This window comes from Pyxicephalus adspersus, chromosome 1, assembly GCF_032062135.1.
Source record: "Pyxicephalus adspersus chromosome 1, UCB_Pads_2.0, whole genome shotgun sequence".
Lineage (NCBI taxonomy): Eukaryota > Metazoa > Chordata > Amphibia > Anura > Pyxicephalidae > Pyxicephalus > Pyxicephalus adspersus.
This window is the reverse complement of record NC_092858.1, coordinates 69,520,159-69,540,692: the sequence shown is the minus strand read 5'-3', so window position 1 is coordinate 69,540,692 and position 20,534 is coordinate 69,520,159. Positions and strand designations below refer to the sequence as shown.

Here is a 20,534-nt window from a genome sequence, read left to right as displayed (position 1 = left end):
CGGGGTAGGTCTTATTTTCGGGGAAACACGGTATTTGTAGGATATCAGCAGAATTACATTACTCAGTAGATGATTGTTGTCAGTGTGGAAGTCAGCAGGAAAAGTTTTGTATTTCTCAGATGAAAGGCACTTCTAAATAAAAGGTGGAAAGTTTTGTGTGAGATAAAGGATCAAATCTAGCTTGAGAACATTTCTCCTTTGCTTCCACACAGACATAATGCAGCTATTTCCATCTCAGTAAGGAATGCCTAATGCTGCACATTTTTGTATAAAAGCCTGGTGACATGAAAAGCTCTGTGTGACTCAATGAATGGAGAGTGCCACCCACCTTATCATAGATGACTCTGACCAGTAATGAACAGCTAGGACACGTCGCAACTTCTTCTCCATTTTCCAGATCTTCCTGAAAAGAAAATGTGAATAACCCATAATAAGGTTAGAAATGACACCGGTCACTGAATTCTACCACCACAAACAGGGTTAATGTGACTTAAGCTATCTTTATAAAGTTCTGCCTTTTTTTTTAAATAGGGTGTTGAAACTTTTTTTTTGTACGCACATCCTTTAAAAATGTGCAACACCCTTACAAAAAAAAAAAAGAGGGTGCAGTACTGCCCCCTAATTCTTGATCACATAAGCAAACGAGAATGAATAGGAGCCCAAAGCCTCCTGGGATAACTACGTCACACATCAGGGAGGCTCTTGGGTGCTCTTTGATGCTCAGGCATGCGCAGAAAGAGCCATTTCGTGAAAAGCGGAAAAATAATTGACAATCCCACCCATGCCCAGTGAGATCGGCAAGATTTTTCTAACCTGCGTCACCCAAACTCAGGCCTGGGTCGGGGGACGTAGGAAGAAGAGGCGAGGATGGCGGTGAGGAGACAGACACCAGGGCAACGTGGAAACCGATGGAAGAAACCTCAGGACCGATCAGCTGCGCTTTGTTTTAGGTATTTTTCAGTTTACTTTCTCTTTAGGTTGTTAAGGATTTTGTTTTGTTTTCTTGGTTCTGATGGCTAAAATTGTTATGTAACTTTTAAAGTCTAACTCTAGGGAAAAATACATCCTTGCACTGCAGGGATAGAATGCTTGCTGAAATGTAAGTCATTGTCTTACCTCATTCCCACAGACTCCTTCTCTGTACAACCAATGTCATTCAGAAGAGTTTTTTTAAGATGCTTAATGTGGAACTCACAGGCACTGACTGTAACTGAGGATGGCAAGCACCATAACCTAATGGAAGTGGCACATGCTGGGCACTGATAGAGCGAGGGACAAGGTGGGTAATGTTACTACCACATTTCCCTTACTTACCCCTTAAAGAGGAACTAAACTCATAAGTCCCCCAAAACTGGTGTCGATCAGTCCAGAGTACTCTTCCATCGGGTCTGTGTTGTCCCGGCCAGCCGCCATGCTCACCCCTTCTTCCGGGTTTTTCTACCTACATCACCCGACCCAGGCGCGAGATCGGCAATTTTTCCCCTTTTCACAAAAAGGTTCCTTCTGCACACGCCCGAGATGCTCAAGCATGCGCAGAAGGAGCTCCCAAGAGCCTCCCGGGATGCGTGACCAAGGTAGGCTTTGCTCTCCCATTTATTCCCGATCGCCTAGGCCAGGGGTCTGCAACCTGCGGCTCTTCAGCCTCCTTGTTGTGGCTCCCTTCGGCTGCCGCGGGGAGATCTCTGATGGGGGATCCCCTTCCTCCCAAGACACTGCGGAGGAGGGGGATTCCCTATCTGGTGTTCTAATGAAAAAAATCTACCAGTGAAATAAATCTACCACGGGGCGTGTACAAATGGGTGTGTACAATGACATCCCCCTCCTTTGAACCCCAATTCCTCTGGAATGGGGAGATGTACAAAACCGAAAATGTAGGTGCAAGTGGGGGACACCTGTGACTAACACCCCCTAAAATTTAATTGTTAGGCTATCATCAGAACATAAAGAACTCTGCCCATCAAAAAAATCTACCGTTACACATTGCTGGAGGCACCTGAACCCCAATTTCTCTGGAACAGGAAGGGGGTACAGGTGAACAAAATTAGAGGTGCAAGTGGGGGACACCTGTGGCTAACACCTCCTAAAAACTCCACCCATCAAAAAACCCCTACCCTGTTACACATTGTTGGAGGCTTCTAGCACCTAAACCCCAAGAGGTGCAAGTACGGGACACCTGTGGCTAACACCTCCTAAAAATTCATAAAAACTCTGCCTATCAAAAAAATCTACCGTTACACATTGCTGGAAGCATCTAGCATCTGAACCCCAATTTCTCTGGAACGGGGGGGAGGCGGTACAGGTGACCAAAATAGAGGTGCAAGTGGGGGACACTTATGGCTAACACCACCTACAATTGAATCGCTAAGGCATCGTCAGAAAATAAAGAACTCTGCCCATCAAAATAATCTACCCTGTTACACATTGCTGGAGGCTTCTAGCACCTGAACCCCAATTACTCAAGATTGGGGGGTACAGGTGAACAAAATTAAAGCTGCAAATGAGGGAAACCTGTGGCTAACACCCCTTAAAATTTCATCGCTAAGGCATCGTCAGAACATAAAGAACTCTGCCCATCAAAAAAATCTACCCTGTTACGTTAGAAGCCTCCAGCTAATGTAACAGGATGATACGTTAGAAGCTGGAGGCTTCTAGGGGCATAGTTCAGTGTTTCATTTATTTCAAAGTAGGCCTACACATGCACACTTGTTGTAACAGGTAAAATTAAAAAAATATTAAAACTTTTAAAAGTTAATAAACTGTGTTATGTTTTGCGGCTCCAGACTATTTTTCTTTAGTGGAAGAGGAGGCAAAATGGCTCTTTTGATAGTAAAGGTTGCTGACCCTTGGCCTACGCAATTGAGAATTAGGAGGCGGTGCTGCACCATTTTTTTCTTTTTTTTAAAAAAACCACCAAACACACAGAATTATTACTTTACATAAAAGGGTTGTCTATCATTTTATGTAATGTGAACATTGTGAGTTTAGGTATGCTTGAAGTGTTTATAAATGGCAATCACACCCCTCCATATACAGACCAATACTAGCTCTGACTCTGTTGATATTTTGTGACCTCCCATTTTCATGTCTGGCTTTCTCCTCCCTATTTTCTTAGGCAGTCCCTATAATGAAGCCATACAAATCTCATTCATGTATGTCTATCATTTTACCAAGGAATGGCTTTGCCTCAATACCACATACAGGCTGTGTCCTCCTATCCAGGGCTGTCCCCTGACCCAACACTAATTCACCAGAAACATCCAGTATCATTCACCTGAATCCCTGTGAGCCCAGAGCCCTCCTCTCAGGATGTCACCTCCATGGCCTGGGCTCACAGGTGAGAGCTGCAGAGGGCGGGGCTCAGGTCATGTGACAGGCAGAAAGTCTGGAGGACCATGGTGTGTCCTCCAGACTCCAGACAAAGCTAAAAGTGTTCAAGGGACAACTGACTTTCCCCTGACACCGCTCCTGAGAGGTCCGGGGATGGGAATGCTGCAGGTCTCAGGCTGGACAAGGGCCTATGTATGGTTTGTATGAAGTAACAGGCCGTATGTGAGTCACGTGAGGAAATATGCCGCAGGGATGAGTCGTCTCCCACCTGATTCCCACACGTTTCATCTTACCTTAGTAATGGCGAACCTGTCCCCGCACGGGCAAGGGTAATAATAGGTCTCCGTATCCTCGTCATACTCAAAGTCCTCGATCTCCACCTCATCGTGGTACACCGACATCCCAACACCTGGAGAGAGAATTATACAACACCTTCCAGTACAATCAGAACACGCAGTAACACCCGGCGTCACCTCCCCTGCAGTACGTCACCGCCTAGCCGCACATCACACGCGTCATTACGCTCAGACGTGTGTACCACAGGCGGCCATATTTGATTCTGGCACCACGATATGACTAATACTTAAATGATACAAATCCTTTAGTGTAGTCATCTCATCTGTCGTAAAAATAATAAAAGTACATCAAAGCGTTTGTTTTTCTTCAGTACTGGTTAAAAAAAGGCTGGATTAGTTATTTTACATGGAGAATACAACACCCTTATGATCTTTTCCCTATTTAATATACAGCACTGCGTAATATGTTGGTGCTATAAAAAATCCTGTTTACATAATAATAATAGTGAAACTTTAAAGATTCTATTTATAAACAGAGAATTTGACATTTCCTTAATTTCCCTGGTGGCAAACAATTACTGCCATGGGCCTGCAGGATCCCTACAAGGGAATGTTTGAGGGCCCTCCTATTGTGTGTTACTTCCCCACCTCCTAGATTGCAAGCTCTTCGGGGCTGGGTCCTCTCCTCCTCCTGTGTCACTGTCTGTATTCATCTGTCATTTGCAACTCCTATTTAATGTACAGCACTGCGTAATATGTTGGTGCTATTTAAATCCTGTTTTTTTATAATATTATTAGTTAATAGTTAATATTAATATATATATATATATATAGATTATTAACAAGGCAACCCTATTAAAGCAATACATTGATATGTAATTTATTACCTGAACCTTTAGACAAGTAATGAGCCTAAATCTTTTTTGGGAGGGGTGACAGGGTGCATAATATGCTGTACATAATATACTCTTTGGTAAGAATGACATGAGGACTTTTACCAACAACAGGCAGCTTCCAATGCCATTACCGATATTATTATTACCAGGCGGATATTACTAATGGCAGTCAGATATCACTGATGTACAGAACATACTAATGACACACAAATATTACCAATGATAGGAAGATATTATTAGCAGAAAATGTAGATAAGTAATGGAGAGATAAGTGACAGGCAGGCCACCCATTATTGAGAAGTAGTCTGGATAGAGAGCTGGGATGGTGGCCACGATAGAATAGAGCAGTCTAGATGGAGGGTTCAGCCAGTATGGAAAAGTGGAATATAAGGAATGGAAAGAGTGACCGAGGATGACAGAGTCAGCATGGATGTAGGAGGGCAGGTAAAATGGAGAGGTCAGCTAGGATGGGAAGGGTTACTTTTCAGTGCAGCAGAATGCACCCCTGGCGCCCTGTAGCATCCCTACCCACATTCACCACCACCCACCTCTTCTTCCCTATATAGTGAGCAAACATCACTGCATATAGAGAGGTACATTTGATGCATGTCAGGGAGGCTGCAGAAAGCACTGCATGTTTTTTTTCCCTTTTATACCTCAGTGTGTGTAAATGCATATACACAGAATACAGCACAATAATAGAAAGGACCACTTAGCCTTAGGTATGATGGTCCTTTAATTGACGACACTAAAGGACTATCTGCCTATGTGCAGCCAGCCTGGCCTTTTTCTTTTACCTTTAGTCCTAATCCAGCAAACTCAGCATTGATGCAGACCCAGCAGGATTCTGTTTATTCTGCATATGCACACAGTGGTGCTTATTGTTTTTAGGGGTAACTATAATGGCATGTGGCATCCTCTATTAGCTGCTTAGAGCATGGATCTCTACAAGGTGCATGGTTATAAAATGAATATTACAGTGTTAGAACATACATCAGCAAAGACATGCTTTAATTAAATACTGTTCTTCCACATTTTGTGGGTCTGTCTAAGCACTGTGTTTTAAGATGAGCATAAAATACATGAATAATTCTAAATGCACATTTCCAAAAATCTCAAAACAGTCCAGGCAACTTTTTGTATGTGCATAGATATCTGTGCAATTACTCTGATGTTTGAGCACTAGTTGGTGGGATTTCACATTCAGTTGGCTGGAATACAGATTGTAATGATAAATATGTATATACACTGTCTTTTGTATTATAGTTCAGAAATGGCCCAGATCATGTGAGAGAGTTCAAGAGTTTGAACTTTGTTCTGCAGTTTTAAACCTCCCGTAGATCAGGGTTTCTCACCCAGGATTCCTCCAGAGGTTGCTAGGGGTTCCTTGAACAATGAGCAGTTTGGGCCTCTAAGGTCAATTTAAAAGACTGATCTTTTTGGCTATCTGTAAGGGTTCGTTCATACTTGCCAAGGACCACCATGCTAACAAACTGTGAGCTGTGGATATAGTAATTATAGATGGGGTTCCCTGAAGACCTGAACTTTATTTCAAGGGTTCCCTTATGTCAAAAAGGTTGAGAAACATTGCCATAGAATGTCCTACAGGTACCAGGAGAGGGTGTAGTGTGGCAGCAGGGTGTACGTTTACCTAAGTTTAAATATTGTGGCTTTAGAAGTTAGGCAGTGCAGCACTCACATTCCACTGGTACATAAACTTTTTTTTACACTTCACATTAAAATGTTTTTTTCTCTCTCTACCACTAGTGATTAAATAAAGTTTATTTTAAAGCAATGACGCCAATGATATAAGGCTTAATATACCAACAGGCAGCAATGATGGGACCAATTTAAACTCACTGACACTACGGCGGTTATTTTACTCCCACTTGAAAAATTGATGAGGCTATACTTCCATAAAAGCTATTAGTAATATTGGGTTCATTTTTATCTCTAACCTAAATCTGAGCCCCATTTAATAATAATAATAATAATAATAAAAAAAAAATAAAAAAAAGAGAAGCTCCTGCATGAATACTCATTTTATCTCTAATGCTGTTCCCACCAGAAGGTATGGTGCTCTTCTGCATTGAATGGCACTGAACTGGGTTTCTGTAAGTCCAGAGCATGCAGGCCTTTTCCCATATGGATTACATGATTCAGATACCCATGGTAGATTAGTCTTTTGCTTGACCAACTGTAACTTCACAATTAATTTTCTGTTTTCTGGCTTTTTGATACATTTGTATTTCTATATTTACTTTTGTAGCATACATTTTTGTTACCAATAGGTCTTAGCACATTTATGTTTTATGTCTTGTGTTTCCTAGTTCATGTAAAGGTTTCTCTGCAATATAACAGATAGTTATAATAGAGTCACCATTACATGTTTTTCTTTACAGGCAAATTTCCCATAAATAAACAACAACTAAAGTATCTAGAAGAACATGCCTGCCATCTACCCCTCCCAAATCATAGCTTTCATCAGCAGCTTTACACAACGTTCTGGCAGGTCTCAGCAGGCTTTCATGGAGCTTCAGCACTATTTGAAAACTGTTGAAAGCTTGTTTAACTAGGAATTATATTTAACACAGGCTTTATTGAGATTCAACCCCAAACCCCTACTCCTCCTCTCCTGAACAATGAAAACAGCAGCACCCACTTAAGTGAAAATGAACCCCTAAAAGATAACATGTCTGCACTACTCAAAACTGTCTACAGATGATTATGTAGTTGCCTAGGGTCAATAGTCACAAGTCAGTGGAAGGATTTATTTTAAACTACGCAGGGACTACAACTTGCTAATAATCATGAAACTGTAAATCCTAAGCATTTCAGCAAATTGAAAAGGCTAAATAAATCATATCAAAGTGATTTATTATTTAATTTTAAATTGAAGCCACAAATACAAATATGCCTTCATTGAATGTTTTTTCCCTCTCTTCTCTTTTTCCAAATTATACTCCGTATAGTAAATTTCAGTCAAAGCATACAAGTATAAGGTATCTTATGTAGGTCACTGGATCTTCAAAGTGATAGGCCATCCCCTGCTACTTTTCCTATTCATATATGGTGATGTAAAATGTGTGCATTAAAACTTAAAGAATCAAATCAGCAGTTAGCAGTAGTAATGGAATTATTTAAAGAATATTTTGTTTAAAGAAGTTAACTAAAAAAAAACACACTTGTAGACTCTATGAGGTGCCTAAAAGAATCTGATAAATAGCAGTAGGGTTAATGCAAGAGACTGTAACCCCACCATTACCAACTCAATCTGCTGAAAACCCAGATAGTTCTGATCAGTAAATATTCACGGTTGCAGACACAGTCCGTAAAAGCTTGGCTTCCGTTTCCATGATCCATAATTTCATATTGTCCCATCAATATGATATGTGGGTGCTAGGCAAGCTTCAGCACTAGCAGTAGGTACCCAGCAGAAGGGCACTGAAAGTTGCTGTAGGTATATGCAGACACTTGTAAATGTGGAGTGCGAGCTCTTGGAACAGTGTTAAAATGTCAATTGGGTAGTTATTACACAATCAATACAACAAGTGGATTATAAAAAAAAGAACTTGATATATTCATGTGAAAAAGTTCCCATGTATAAGTATATTTAACTATATAACATCAGTGTTAAAATATATATTTGGATTAGGCAAATGTTTATGCACTCCTGAAACTATCATTTTACTGATATGCCAAAATACAGTGAAATTGCCTAAATTTCCAAGTCTGCATAAAAAGAGACAATATTACACAATAGATATGAATGTAAATTTTTTTTGTAACTACAAATTAGAAAACAGTAAAATGTATGAAAAAAACAAAGCAGATTATACATAAAGAATTTTCTGTGGGCACATTATCACGTTTCCAGGTTGTACATGTCCCTTTTTCTTAGTAACCTACTAAAACAGATTACTTTGTTTCTCCAGAACAATCAACCTATTTAAATAGCAATGATTCATTAACTCTATAGCTGCAAACTTCTCTTTTTGTATTCTTTGGTACCAAGTAGCTCCACAAAGGAGCAAAACACCTTGTTATGAGAGGTTTATAGCTACAATGCCTAGGTATAAAATTTGCTTTGTTCCAAATCTTCTGTAATTGAAGGTTGTACAGATTTCTGTCCTTTCTCAGAAATAGATGGAGGCTTAAAGACCCATTAAAAACAGGTGGAATTAAAACATTTCTACTGATGTTTTTGATTGTAGCATCATCCAATCACATGAAACTGCAAAACAAAGGATTTGAAATTTTTACACCGAATATCAACTTCACATATCTGGTAATATAACCAACAGTTCAAAAAGTTCTCACGAACAACACTGTAAATGTTTCATAAGAGAACTATAGGGTGCAATTGCTGACATCTTCTGAAAATGCTAGTTGCCCAGCTGTGATTGTAAATTACTAAATGCTATGCTTTTTGATTTACTGATCTAAAAGAAAAAAAAATATAGACTAGAAAAGTTGGTGAAAGGCTAACAGCCTTTTCATACCTATCATTCTGTCCTTCCAATCATATTTCTCAGTAAGATTGGAATACTGATCATATTTGACGTAATATTTTTTTTTTGTTTGGTTTATCATTAAAGCCTAAGGCATTACACATTTAGAGTGACAAGGAAAGACTAACATATATCCATCAGGATAAGCTACATATTCCTTATGTCATAGCTCTGCAAAATATTATACTTTAGTATTTGGCGTTTTCAAAATGTTACAAATCAAAAGCCAGGATGTGCTTATCACTGCAACAACTAGTCCACAGCCAATCCCTGCCAAAGTAAATATTCCAAAACCCCTGGATAAATTGTGTAGTTTTCCAAGAAAACACAACAAATAAAAAACAGATGCTCCAAAGTGGACACATGTATGTAATAAGCAAACATTTAAAGATTGCACTTACATGGAGTCCGGAACACAAGGACACAAATATGGTTCATATGACACCTATCAAGGCAAGTATTACTTTTGATCATCAGAGGGCCTTTTTGTCAACTGGCACAAAATAGACACACCATTGGCGCATTTCAGGGCTACATGCCTTCTTTAGGTGATCCCAACAGGGATTTTTACCCTATAAGATATTATAAATTGCCTTTTTTGAGCCACGTGCTCAGGACTTCCTATAAACTTTATGGAAGTAACTTAATTATAAATAAATAAAACAACGTGTGTTACTCATAGCTCATAAATGTTATTTTTTCGTGTTTTTAAATTCTACTTGTGTGTCCCACTTTTTTTTTTATTGATGTTAGGGTATATGTAGTCCTATTTAATTGTCTTTCTCTTGATCTCAGGGATCTATAGGTTTACCTAGTAAACAGGAGTAATAAATAATCTCCATGATAATTTCTATTTAAATGTACAGCACTGAAAAATATGTTGGTGCTTTATAAATACTGTTTATTATTATTATTATTAATAATAATAATAATAATATTATTTGCATCAGGTTTGAAATAGTAGCAAAGTGAAACACTTACGTTTTGCGATCTTTCTTTAAACTGGCGTTTGCCACAGTTCCAAATGCCTGTCCTTGCAGAAGCTCCGCAGCAGCTTTTCTTTTACTGAATGCATTCATTTCTTCCTGTAATTCTTGCCTTTTCTCTTCAAGAGTTGCCCTTTCATCCTGATGAAGCCTTTTCAGCTGTTCAAACCTGTTCTGTAGCTATACCATAAACAAATGTGAAAAGGTTGGCCTTCATTCTGAGAATAATTACGAATTACATGCTACAGATATTGCCAAACATGATTTATGTACACATAATGACAATATATGATCTTTTCCCTGCCCTGTTTTTTTATACACACTGACTTGACTATTTTTGCAGTCTAACCTAGTGTTTGCCAAGGTGGGTGACCATGCAAAATTTTTAGGGGTGTTGCAGCTGCCTTCCCCAGTGCAGAGTAACAGATGAAGAATACACTGAATACATACTGTAGGAAAAAACATGTATTATAATGAATGAAGCACTAATAAGGAGCACTATGGAAGACACAAGAAAACGGTTACACCAGTTATGAGCGGTCATTCCCAATTTTGGCCACGCTCAGGGGTTCCTACAAATTTCATTCTAAATGGTGCCACAATGCACTTTCTCAATGTACTTGCATTGCAACAATGAGTGGCATTATAAAAATGTCCTGAAAAAGAAGGAGGTACAACTTCTCATTCAATCTGTTGCATTGGCTGCCTATTCTAATGAATAGGCTCCTCCAACACAACGTACATTACTTGAGGTATAATGTGTAACAATGCTTATATATGACAGCTGATGCACGAATACAAATAGTCCCAAAAGGTGCTGTGAACTGGAAAATTTGGGAAACCACTGGTACTAACTTGTTAGGTGCCAGAATGGCAGAATTATGATTTAAATTAAGTTCTGACACTTTTTTAATGTTTGCTAATGTAAGTATTCAGTTATTGAAAAATGTGTAACATAACTGCAATTAATTGTTACATTATAGGCTACTTACATTCAAAGAACAACCCTACCAATTCTGAATATTTTGCACAAAAAGAGGAAACATCCAATAAATATGGTGCCATTGGTGACCCTTTTTTTGAAAAAAGCAAGAGCTCCCCAATCTTGGAGTCATTGGCCCGAACAAGAAGGCAATGTTCCTGTACTTTTGCTGTCCCAATAAATTTATGGAGACCTGATAAGTAACAGTTAATATTATTAGCACTCTTTATAGCACCATGGAAGACAGGGTGGCAGGATGTTCCATTGTGCCATATCCTTCGGTATTAGTATTCAGTTACATTCTTTTTGCATGGGCATTTATTTTACATTGTAGGCTATAATTCTTAGGCATAACTCACCAAAATATGTCCAATATTTAATACATTGATTAATATACTAAATAAAAAAAATAAAAAAACACAAAAACTAAAACAAACAAAATAAAAACATAATAACGTAATATAACTGTACAGTAGCATGTATAATATATATAATATTATATGAAGAGTTCTTTGTATTGGACTCAATACAGCTATTTTGTATTAAATCCAATACAAAATTATTTAAATTTCCCGCCAATCCTCCCGCATCGACGCATGCACCGAGGTCACCAGGAAGTCTCTGTAGTTCGCAGCTGGAGGTCAGAGGAGAAGGATGTGTCCCCGGGACCTGCAGGGACCAGCAGGACGCAGAGGAATGCCGAAGGAGCAAGGTAAGTGGGTTTTAAGCGACCCCGAGTGTGACATGGGATTACCGCTTTTTGCATGGTAAATCCACCTCGAGTCACACTCGGGAATACCGCTAGGGGGGTTAAGCCCTATCCCTATCGGCATAGATAAGATTGTTAACACACTTTTTCCAAAAGTAACATTTTCTGGGCCATTAGAAGAAAAAATAAGGAGGAACTGTCCCTTTATTTGGGTTAAGCAAACTGAAATTTGCTTGGTATTGGTTACTGCAATTTGCACACTAATAATAAACATTTAGTACTCCAATTGAAGGAATATGGTAATAAATACTGTAAAAGATGGCTGCATAGTCTGGTCTCCCATTCTACATGCCATGTTCTCTATTTCCACAAAACAGTTGGAATGCCTCAGTAGCTTGCATAATCCTTCCTTTCCCTTTTCTGTTACAGAAACATCATGGCATTTTTACCTGACATACACAGAGTGTGATGAAATGAGTAGCAGAGGGTGAACAAACATAGCAGACATAATAGCGTGGAGGACAGACATATGTAGGTATATACAATACGGTCATATTTGAGCCTTCTGTAACCCATATTTGTATTCACAAAATACTAATACTGATATAAAAATACCTCTCGTTCTGCTTCTTTCAGCACAGTCTCTTTCTCTCTGACTCGCTGCACAAAAGTCTGTCTCATCTCTTCCTCCTTCCTGTGGAGCTCCTCAAAGAATTCCTGTCGCTTTGCTTCATATGTCTCCTGCAGGCTAAAAGACAAGAACACAATAGCTTGATTCCTTGCAGCTAAGAATAAAAAAAGGCTTTTTTTTTTTTTATTTAATCTTCTTAACTTTAACTAAACCATATTATGCTTCATTTATCTTCAAATGTAAATCATGAAAGTATAGTTAGCACACAAACATTCCTAGGAAGCAGTTTTTGGGGAGAACAGATATGATAAATCTTCCGTCAATGAAACGATATACTAGCAAATAAGTGTTTTTGGTATGCTGACTGTGGTAAATATGCAGTGTAAAGTCCCTATGCCTATTCCTAATATTGGATTCAAGCGATTCAGGAGATATTGTAAGCTCACATATGAATAAATTGCATTATTAGTGTACGCCTAATGGAAAAAACAAGAGAAAGACAGATCTGAAAGGGCAGACATCTATCTTGACAAATGCATACAAGGAGAAAAGTTTTGCAATTGTTGGAATCTTAGTATTTATATGAGGAACAAAAATAAACAGGTAGACTCAAACTAAGCTATACCAAAAACCAAACACTAGATGGCAGCAAACAAACACTGAAAAAGGAAACTAGTTTGTGCAGGTATCCTTAAGCTGCGTACACACTTGCAATTTTTGTCGTTGGAAAGGATCTTTCACGATCCTTTCCAACGACAAGGGAGTGCACGATGCATGAACGGTGCTGTACATACAGCACCGTTCATGCTCTATGGAGAGGGGAGGGGGAGAGCGACGGAGCGGCACCCTGCTGCGCGCTCTCCCCTTCCCTTTCATTAGGATCGGCTGTCGTCCATCGTCCGTGGATCCGGCAGGTCGGTCGTCCGGACGATGGACGACACCGACTGTACACACGGCAGATTTTCGCCCGATAATTGGCCGATGCCGATTATCGGGCGATAAAAATCTGACGTGTGTACGTAGCTTTAGACTCAAAGGACATCATTGTTGAAATGTAGTTTAATAAATTGTATAAACAAATTAATGTTTTTGAGATGATGACATTCCAGATGTCATTTGGAGTAGCAAATGTATATACATACATGAAAATTATACTGTAATTAACTTCTGGCACCTACAGCCTGTCTCTGCATATTTGGATTTGATGAAGCAGGCCCTGATTTTTGAGCTAGGTATCTTATATTAAAGTGATTCAATTCTTTTTCTAAATGCAAGCAGTACCTCTTGAATGTGAAAGCAAAAACCTAGAAAAAAGGGGCCAATCAGTTCATGAGCTGGCAAAAAAAATAAGAGGGTGGGATCCTTACAAAAGTGTAGTCCCAGACCACTTTCTATATTTAGATAGTATAGGTTATGTAATTAAAGTTTTTACCTATGCTTTTGGCTTTGCTGGGTAAATTTCTCCTTCATTCCACTTCATAGGTGCCACTGCCCAACCCGCTGTGTCTCTGCCCCAGATCTCCACAAGTATTACTGTCTCTTCCCCATCCCCGCCTGCTTGCAGCAGAAGAGAACAACCCTGATACAGCTTACCATCTTATCTCCTACCAAGCCTACACAGCTCTTCTCTGCTAGGCTTGTCTCTTCGTTCACTATTACAAATACCCGATTCATCAGCAGGCACATATTGATGTGTAAGATGGTAACACAAATGCAGAGAGATTTTTTTATGAGATGCTAAAAGCATCATTACAGGACTGCATTTCCCACACTACCCAATTCTAGAGACACCCCAACACAATGCAGGCAGTGGAATATACATAGTTACAGGTCTGGGGAAATGGTATTCAAATCCAAACTATAGCTATTCATAATGCAGCTTCCTCTATTGTTGGCTAGGCTATGCATCCTTGCACTACTCTGGGATAAGATGTTTAAGGGGGTTTGGTTATCAGCATTGTCACTGCTAATTTGTAAGCCTGTAGTTGGTCAATAAGCACCTGGCATCACCTAAACCTACGCACTGCTTTCTGGATTGATAGTTCTGTACCTGTTCTGAAACCTCCTACTGTGATCTGCAGTGCCTAGGAGGGGAAGTGTGTGAGCTACTAATGAAAGATTTGGCCCTGGGGATGTACAAGAAATTTGTGGTCTATTTTTTTTTTTTTTTTATAGACTTGTGCATCACATAACTGGATTTCCGTACATGCTTAGACTAGCAGATAGGAGCCTTTAGTTGTACCTAAACATAACTCAGGGTATTCACTAGCATTTGGCATTGTCAGACTTAGAGCTAAACCCTCTTACCTTACCTTGGCCTTGCAGGCAGACAGTAAAAATCTATAGAACAGCTGTGAATGTATTTAGGGGCTAACCCACAGCTATGTTAGGAATGCTGCTAGTGTCCAATAAACGCAGAGGTCACACCTATTAATCATTCTAGTCAAACAAACCTGTAATTAGGACTTTTATGGATATCAGGAGTATCAGTTGTCTCAAATTATAATAAACAAGTCTAGTGAACCATGTATGAGATAGATCTTGTTTTAGCAGGTGACTGATTAGCAATTCCTAAAACTCCAGTCTATTTGATTGGCAGACTGTGACTTATATAAATCCCTAATTACAGTAACCACCAATGGTTTGCGCAGTTTCGTGTATGTTAATATGCCAGACTGCCAATACAGCTGTCTAGACATGCAATTTGAGCCTTGAGAAAACTTGAACAGATGAAAAGATGGTTTGTCAATATTACATGGTAGCCCAAAGACAAGACATTCTGTTAATTTCATACATCTGCCTCCCATCGATGCAGAAGATGTTCAGATTCCAATAGAGGAAGTTGTTGGAGAGAGATGTATCACAAAACAATAAAAAAACATACAGTGGTGAGGAACGACAATCACAATTTAGGTATATGTTCACTGTCGGTGGCATGTAACACAGACATGGAATACAAGTCAGGCGGCAGCACTATTTCAGGCCAGAGAAAAGTAAACAGGATATGGGTCCCCATAAATCCATCCTGAGAACTTATCATCACTGCCGTCTAAAACTGCTTAGGAAGCAGATTGCCTTTAAAATAAACTGTAACCTATTTCCTAATTCAGCCCTAATCTATTTCCTGAAAGCAAACAAAAAAAAGAATAGCTAAGAATGCAGCCCAGTCATAATGATATTATTGAACTGTTAAATAACAATGTATGATAATGCAGGCAGCTTACAAATGTTATATAGCATGAAGACAACATTTATTCAAACATAACACACACACATTGCAAGACTTATTTTTATACGAAAGTCATTCCAAGAATTGGAAAATATATATTTCCTATGGCAGAACTCCTGTGATCCATGATAAACACTGCAGTAAAACTAAATTATAACCTGCAATCATATGAAAATAAATACAAGCTTCATTTCTATTAGTGACAATATAAAATAAGGTAGCGTACAAACTAGGAAATTAAAATCCCCAAGGTAGACAGCTATCTTTTATGGAAAGACAAAAGATGCGGTTATCTTTTAAAACACAATTTCATTATTTATCAGGCCATTGTTTGGCTGGAATAGAATGTGGATTAGGCAGTACAGGAGTTGAAGCTTTAGGGCAAAGTCAGTGAATGCGTAAGTGTCACAAACATATGTTACAAACACAAGAGGAGTGCTATTAACAGCTCTACAAAACAGATTTTCAGCCCAAATGGCCAAACTATAAACTAACAGACAAACTAAACATTCCTAAATGAAACAGCAGTACATCCTATACAAGTTGGGATTTACCTATTTAGTGACAGAAAGTCTAGTTATTTATTTTATCTCTCAGTAAAACGTGTGCCTGAATTCCTGTTTGAAGCTAAATACAAAAACTTCATCTCTCTGGATACTTTGAATATTTCCAAAAATGACTATTCACAGTGAACATTCCAAATAGAAATAACCTACACAAGCCACTCACACCATTTGAGAAACTGTATATGAAGGGTATAAAAATGTAAAAGATTCTGTAAAGAAAGGGGGAAAGAGCAGAGGATTACAAAGATTATTGGAAAAAGACTTTGAAAATGATCCATAAGGCTTCAGTTATACCATAGGTGCAGGAATCTTGTTATAAAATAATTTTGGGATGCTACTACACCCTTCAACAATTATAGTTGCCTATACCAAAATTAAAAACTTATGAAAGGTGTAATGAACACTCTTACATAATATCAGGACACACCCTACTCTGCATTTTTATTGGACAATAGTTGAAAATATATCAGATATATCAGATATATGTGGCAAGGTAGTCCTATTGGATTCAGCATTCCTTTTACATTTAAATAAAATGATTCAAATGCACCTAGATCCTTGATGTTGTATGTTGGTTATTGCAAGTAATGGAAAAGGACCGTGATCTCAAACATTTAAGATGGGATACAGGAAGAAAGCCACATGTGTAAAATGGTAGAATTGCAGATGACAGTACAGAACAGGGAGAATAAGTCTGAGGGGATCTGAGAACAGAGGAGATTGTGTAAATTAAATGATATACGAAAGCAGTTGATAGGCAATAACAGAGAATGATTGAGAAAAGATGTTGCTAAAATAATAAGTTCCTGTGGGGAAGATGTAGCAGGAGGAGAAATGAAGTGGGAGGGGAAGGGAGATGGGAAATAGAAGAAAGTTCACAACAGGAAGACGTTAAGCAGCCCCAACTCAGAGTTCTATATTTTTTCTTTTACAGAGTGTTTAAAATATGTGAATTGATACAGGGATATGAACTGACGTGAATTCATAATGGCAATCAGGGGACTTGGGATAAGTGGCACAAGTGTAATTTTATTCTAAACATTGGCGCTTTTTATTATTCTAAAAATATTAAAAAAAAACAAAAAACACTTTACTCATGAACCACATGACAACCCATGAATACATTTAATCAAATCAACAAGTAGGAAATGTCTCTTGCTTGACAACAATTAGGAAAAAATAATTGCCGAGTTTCCAGATGTAACCAGGTCGAAGAAAAAAAATGGACTCTGCAAACATAAGTAATTTAGGTTTTGTCAAGAGACTCCAGCCAGTCTTATTTTCTATTACACACCCTTGACTCTTGGACATTTAGTAAAATAGAAGGAACAGGAAAGCACAGTCCAGCATCAATTCTAGATGCTCCATGTTCTCCAAGTTATATTTCAGGATATACGCAGAAACAAGCTTTTTTAAAAAATTTACTGTGTGCCTAATAAATGATTAACATTGAAGGGATCACATGCACATATGTAGCACATAACTAAAAGACTATATGGGACATAAAGTAATTTCTAAGCTACAAACTATAGGCTAAAAATATATTTCCCTTAGCTTAAAGGGACAATCAGAATGACACAGTGTAGTACTAAAGCACTTGTTTATTACTTCCATTTGTGCCAGCTCTGATACAACAATCAGCATTTTGTGTAAGCTTTACTAAAATTCCTAGCCAGGCTGACTCAGCGGAGAACAGCACCAAACAACTGTGCAAGCAACAGGTGCAGGGCGAGGCCACAAAATACGATGAGGACGTTTCCCTACATGCTTTGCACGGGCTCTGTGCCCAGGTAACCCATTTCCTATCACGTGACAACAACAAGCGTAAAGGAGGTGGTTGTATTTTTATTAAAATCATTTTGGGAATGTAGCGTGTTTACAAACTGCACACTTGAAAGAAATATCTTCCACAAAACAAACATTATTCAGATCTATTCAGTACAATAACACAAATGTTTTGCCAAACATTTCAAATACATGCACAAGTTGATGCTGTATCAAAAATACAGTTACCCACCTTACAGGCTTATCTCCTGGGCCCAGGTCTTGAAATCCCATTTCCTCTAACTTGCAGCGTCTATACAGTTCATAATGTCTATTGTGGGTTTGTTCCCTTAGGTCCTCCATATTAGTGCAAATCAGCATCTCACGTAACTTCACAAAATCGCAGTGATTCTCATTTTCCACTGGTTAGGAAAACAGGAGAATTGTTAATGTAGATACTTATAAACACATCTTAAGATTTCCCAAAACATGCTGAAAATTAGGCTATGTACACACATGCAATGGTTCTCGAACGATAATCGGCCCAGGGTTGATATTGGATGAGAATTTTGCGTGTGTACAGTGCTCGCTGTCAATTGTCCGAATGTCTGTCCTTGCAGATCCACAGACAATGGACGACCATTGATCCTACTGCAAATGAAGGGAACAACGAGCAGCAGGGTGCCGCTTCGTCGTTCTCCCCCTCCCCTCTCCTTTGAGCAGAACGGTGCTGTATGTACAGCACTCGTTCATGCATCGTGCAGTTGTTTGTTGTTGGAAAGGATTGTGAGAGATCCTTTTCAACGAAAATTATTGCAGGTGTGTATTTAGCCTTACTCATCTGCTAAACCAGGAGGTTTTTTGATCCCAGCCCTGAATGAACAGCCCACTGCAAGGCTGGGGAGAGTACTTGATCCACAAGAACATCAGATAATATATATAAGGACAAGTCTGATGTTCTCCCTTTTTGCAATGCAGTGCTGTCCAATTCTCTGGGATGCCCCAGTGCAATAAATTGGGTCAAAGTGACAATGAACAACAGAGCGGGTGGCTGTGCATTGTGTTATACAATGTGAATGAAACCTAACAACCACTTTCAGTTATAAATGTGTTATCACTTGAAGTTGTGCCAGAATCTGTTATCAATAATATTACATCACACAATCTGGTTATTATTGTATTACTTTCTTGCATTCTTTTAACTGGGTATGGTCAGCATATTTTTCTTGCACAGCACTTGGGAATGTCTGCAGTACAACATGATATTTGAGAACAAAAGCAGCTTGATCTTGTGAGAAGCAGTGACCTGTTCTTTACCATGTTTATTTGAACAGCAAATGTCATTTCAGATAATGGAAGCTTTATACAAGCATATTGAAACAGAATGAGTAAATATACGAACATAGCTGTACACGGTGGGAAATTTTAAAATGCAAGGACGGAAACTGAGGAGAACACAATAGCCCAAAAAAGCATGCAGCTTGGTTCCTGTTACTATTATTTTTGAAGGCTGCCATCACAATTTCACTTTATAATTAAAGAAAACCACACATCCGCTCATTGAGTTTCAATGAACCCAGGTCAGCACCTAATATAATCAGAAAACATAGAGGTGTTGCACACAGGTGATTCATTTTAGTTTATACAAATTGAAAATCTCCACCATAGCATTCCAACAGGTTTTTTAAATCAATCTGGCCCTTAACACTAAGGAGAAACTTTGTACATCTAAAGAATTCCACTTAAACAATGTTTCTCAACCAGGGTTCCTCTAGAGATTGCCAGGGGTTCCCTGAATTTGTACATCTCAAGCCAGTTTAGGTTAAACCAATGACCAAAAAACAACTTTTTGGCTATGTTAGTGTGGCCACCACACTAATGTACGTTGAGCTGTGAATATAGTAATTATACTAGGGTTCCCTTGAGACCTAAAAGTTATTTCAAGGGCTACCCCATCTTATAAAGATTTAGGAAAGGCTGAGTAATCTATAAAAATATGATACAATATTCTTTGTAGATGGTGAGGAGGTAAAATACTTGGTTTGTCATGTTAGTTTTTAATACAAAGTATCAGATTTCAACATAAATATGGAATAAAATATGGAATAAAAACCACAGCCAAAGCTAAATACATTTTTTTGTAAAGAGCTTTAGGTTCACTGCTAGACTGTTCACCTAATATGACCTAATTCAGAATCAGCATGGAAAATCATTACTTGTGCTACATATTTAATTAAACCATATAATTGATGTATTTAAATGACCACAGCTCTGTCAACCAAGCAGTGAAATCTAGACAAAAGACATAGGTCAAACAGATATATTGCATTGTGTATGTGCAGACAGGTTGTAATCTGATTATAAAACATGCTTTTATATTACTTTTTATAAATCATTGATAAAATGTTTACAGACAAGCATGGATCAGAATGGCAGCCATATCTCCTACAGATTTTTGGAAAGACTTCACCTAGCCAATGTTGATAGTTTGCTACTGGATTGAGGTTGGCTTCTTTTATCATTCGAAGAATACAATATGCAAATTTACCAGTTGAAAGTTTCCCTACTCTAAAAATTAACACTGAAAACGTTAAGGCCAAGCATTGTTGTTAGGTATTCCTGTTTATATCTACAGCA

The 20,534-nt window shown here is 38.5% G+C and overlaps 2 protein-coding genes and 1 long non-coding RNA gene across 6 annotated transcripts in view; 1 reads left to right on the top strand and 2 right to left on the bottom strand.

Moving 5' to 3' along the window:
- The window catches only part of DPH3 (diphthamide biosynthesis 3), an 8,423-nt gene extending 4,597 nt beyond the window's left edge, over positions 1-3,826 (bottom strand). The window contains exons 1-2 of the mRNA XM_072413506.1: positions 3,621-3,826; positions 329-403 (exon numbers count right to left, since the gene is read on the bottom strand). Of these exons, the coding sequence (XP_072269607.1) occupies positions 329-403; positions 3,621-3,728 (183 nt within the window). The 5' untranslated portion in view covers positions 3,729-3,826. The remainder of the gene's footprint in view (positions 1-328; positions 404-3,620) is intronic.
- LOC140332284 (uncharacterized) overlaps positions 1-12,483 on the top strand; it is a 25,279-nt gene extending 12,796 nt beyond the window's left edge. The window contains exons 2-3 of the long non-coding RNA XR_011921098.1: positions 12,137-12,238; positions 12,344-12,483. This is a non-coding gene — a long non-coding RNA (uncharacterized lncRNA). The remainder of the gene's footprint in view (positions 1-12,136; positions 12,239-12,343) is intronic.
- Positions 7,380-20,534, bottom strand: part of SEPTIN10 (septin 10) — a 35,412-nt gene continuing 22,257 nt past the window's right edge. For all 4 annotated transcript variants that reach the window (XM_072413481.1, XM_072413482.1, XM_072413483.1 and 1 more), the window contains 4 exons: positions 18,151-18,319; positions 12,323-12,455; positions 10,012-10,196; positions 7,380-8,753 (listed from right to left, as the gene is read on the bottom strand). In XM_072413481.1, the coding sequence (XP_072269582.1) occupies positions 8,744-8,753; positions 10,012-10,196; positions 12,323-12,455; positions 18,151-18,319 (497 nt within the window). In that variant the 3' untranslated portion in view covers positions 7,380-8,743. The remainder of the gene's footprint in view (positions 8,754-10,011; positions 10,197-12,322; positions 12,456-18,150; positions 18,320-20,534) is intronic.